This window comes from Merops nubicus, unplaced genomic scaffold (assembly GCF_000691845.1).
Source record: "Merops nubicus isolate BGI_N331 unplaced genomic scaffold, ASM69184v1 scaffold31337, whole genome shotgun sequence".
NCBI classification, from domain to species: domain Eukaryota; kingdom Metazoa; phylum Chordata; class Aves; order Coraciiformes; family Meropidae; genus Merops; species Merops nubicus.
The window spans coordinates 1,685-2,900 of record NW_008622825.1 but is presented as its reverse complement, the minus strand read 5'-3'; the positions used below and the strand labels follow the sequence as shown (position 1 = coordinate 2,900).

Below are 1,216 nucleotides of genomic sequence, written 5' to 3'. Positions count from 1 at the left end.
CAGCCCCAGTGAATACCTGCAGCCAGCTGCCTCCACTGCCCAGGTGAGTCCTGGGGCACCACCAGGCCCAGTGCTGGGGTGCAGGGACGTGTCCTGGGGTGCAGGGACGTGTTCTGGGGTGCAGGGGTGGCAAATGCTGCATCCTTCAGCCCCTCCTGCCCCCGTAGCTGGCGTTGCCTCCTCAGGAGGAGGGCCAGGCTGGGGAGCTGCACTCTGGGCTCATTCCCAGCCCTGACGCCAGCTCTCTGGGGTGTTGTTTCTCCTCCCTGTGCTGGGTTTCCCTCTCGGGTCACACTGATGGTTGATAGCACGAGGTGGTCTTGGAATTACATCCCCCAGTGTTGCTCCAGGGTGGGTGTAAGGGGTGTCAATACCAGCGGACGTGCCGGGTGTTTGCAGCTTTGCAGAGGCTCTAAGAGCCTGGGCACACAGCTAAAAGTCCTCACGGCTTAAAGCAGCATGATGAGGGCTAGCCAAAGCCCATGTGCTATGAGTAATTAAGCAGTTCCCCTAATGAGGGCTGTCTCATTAGCGTGGACTGGATTGCTTTCGATAGCGTCCACGCTTCCCTCGGTCAGGTCGGCGTCGGGGTGTCCAGCTCAGGCCCCTGTCTCTGACTCTCCCCTCTCCTTCCCTTGCTCCCCAGGACTCCCAACCCTCTCCCCTCGCCCTCCTCGCAGCCACATGTAGCAAAATTGGTCCCCCTGCCGTGGAAGCCGCCGTGACTCCTCCTGCCCCTCCTCAGCCCACGCCTCGCAAGCTCGTCCCCATCAAACCCGCTCCTCTCCCCCTGGGCGCCGGGAAGAACAGCTTGGGGATCCTGTCCTCGAAAGGGAACCTCTTCCAGATCCAGGGCTCTCAGGTGGGCACCTCCTACCCCGGGGGGCAGCTGTTTTTTGCCATCCAGAACCCCACGGTGATCAACAAGGGCACCCGCTCCTCCGCCAACATCCAGTACCAGGCGGTGCCCCAGCTCCAGACCGGGGGGGGACAGACCATCCAGGTCCAACCCAACCTCACCACCAACCAGATCCAGATTATTCCGGGCACGAATCAAGCCATCCTCACCCCTTCCTCTTCCTCTCACAAACCCGTGCCCATCAAACCAGCTCCGGTTCAGAAGGGTGGAGCTTCTCCAGCCCAAGCCACAGGCAACGTGGTCAAGCTGGCCGGGGGTGGCAACGTGACTCTCACACTGCCTGTCACAAACCTGGTG

The 1,216-nt window shown here is 61.6% G+C and overlaps 1 protein-coding gene across 1 annotated transcript in view; it reads left to right on the top strand.

Moving 5' to 3' along the window:
* Window positions 1-3: 3 nt before the first annotated feature.
* The window catches only part of SP2 (Sp2 transcription factor), a gene marked incomplete at both ends in the record, with an annotated part of 1,889 nt that continues 676 nt past the window's right edge, over window positions 4-1,216 (top strand). The window contains 2 exons of the mRNA XM_008944923.1: window positions 4-43; window positions 647-1,183. Of these exons, the coding sequence (XP_008943171.1) occupies window positions 4-43; window positions 647-1,183 (577 nt within the window). The remainder of the gene's footprint in view (window positions 44-646; window positions 1,184-1,216) is intronic.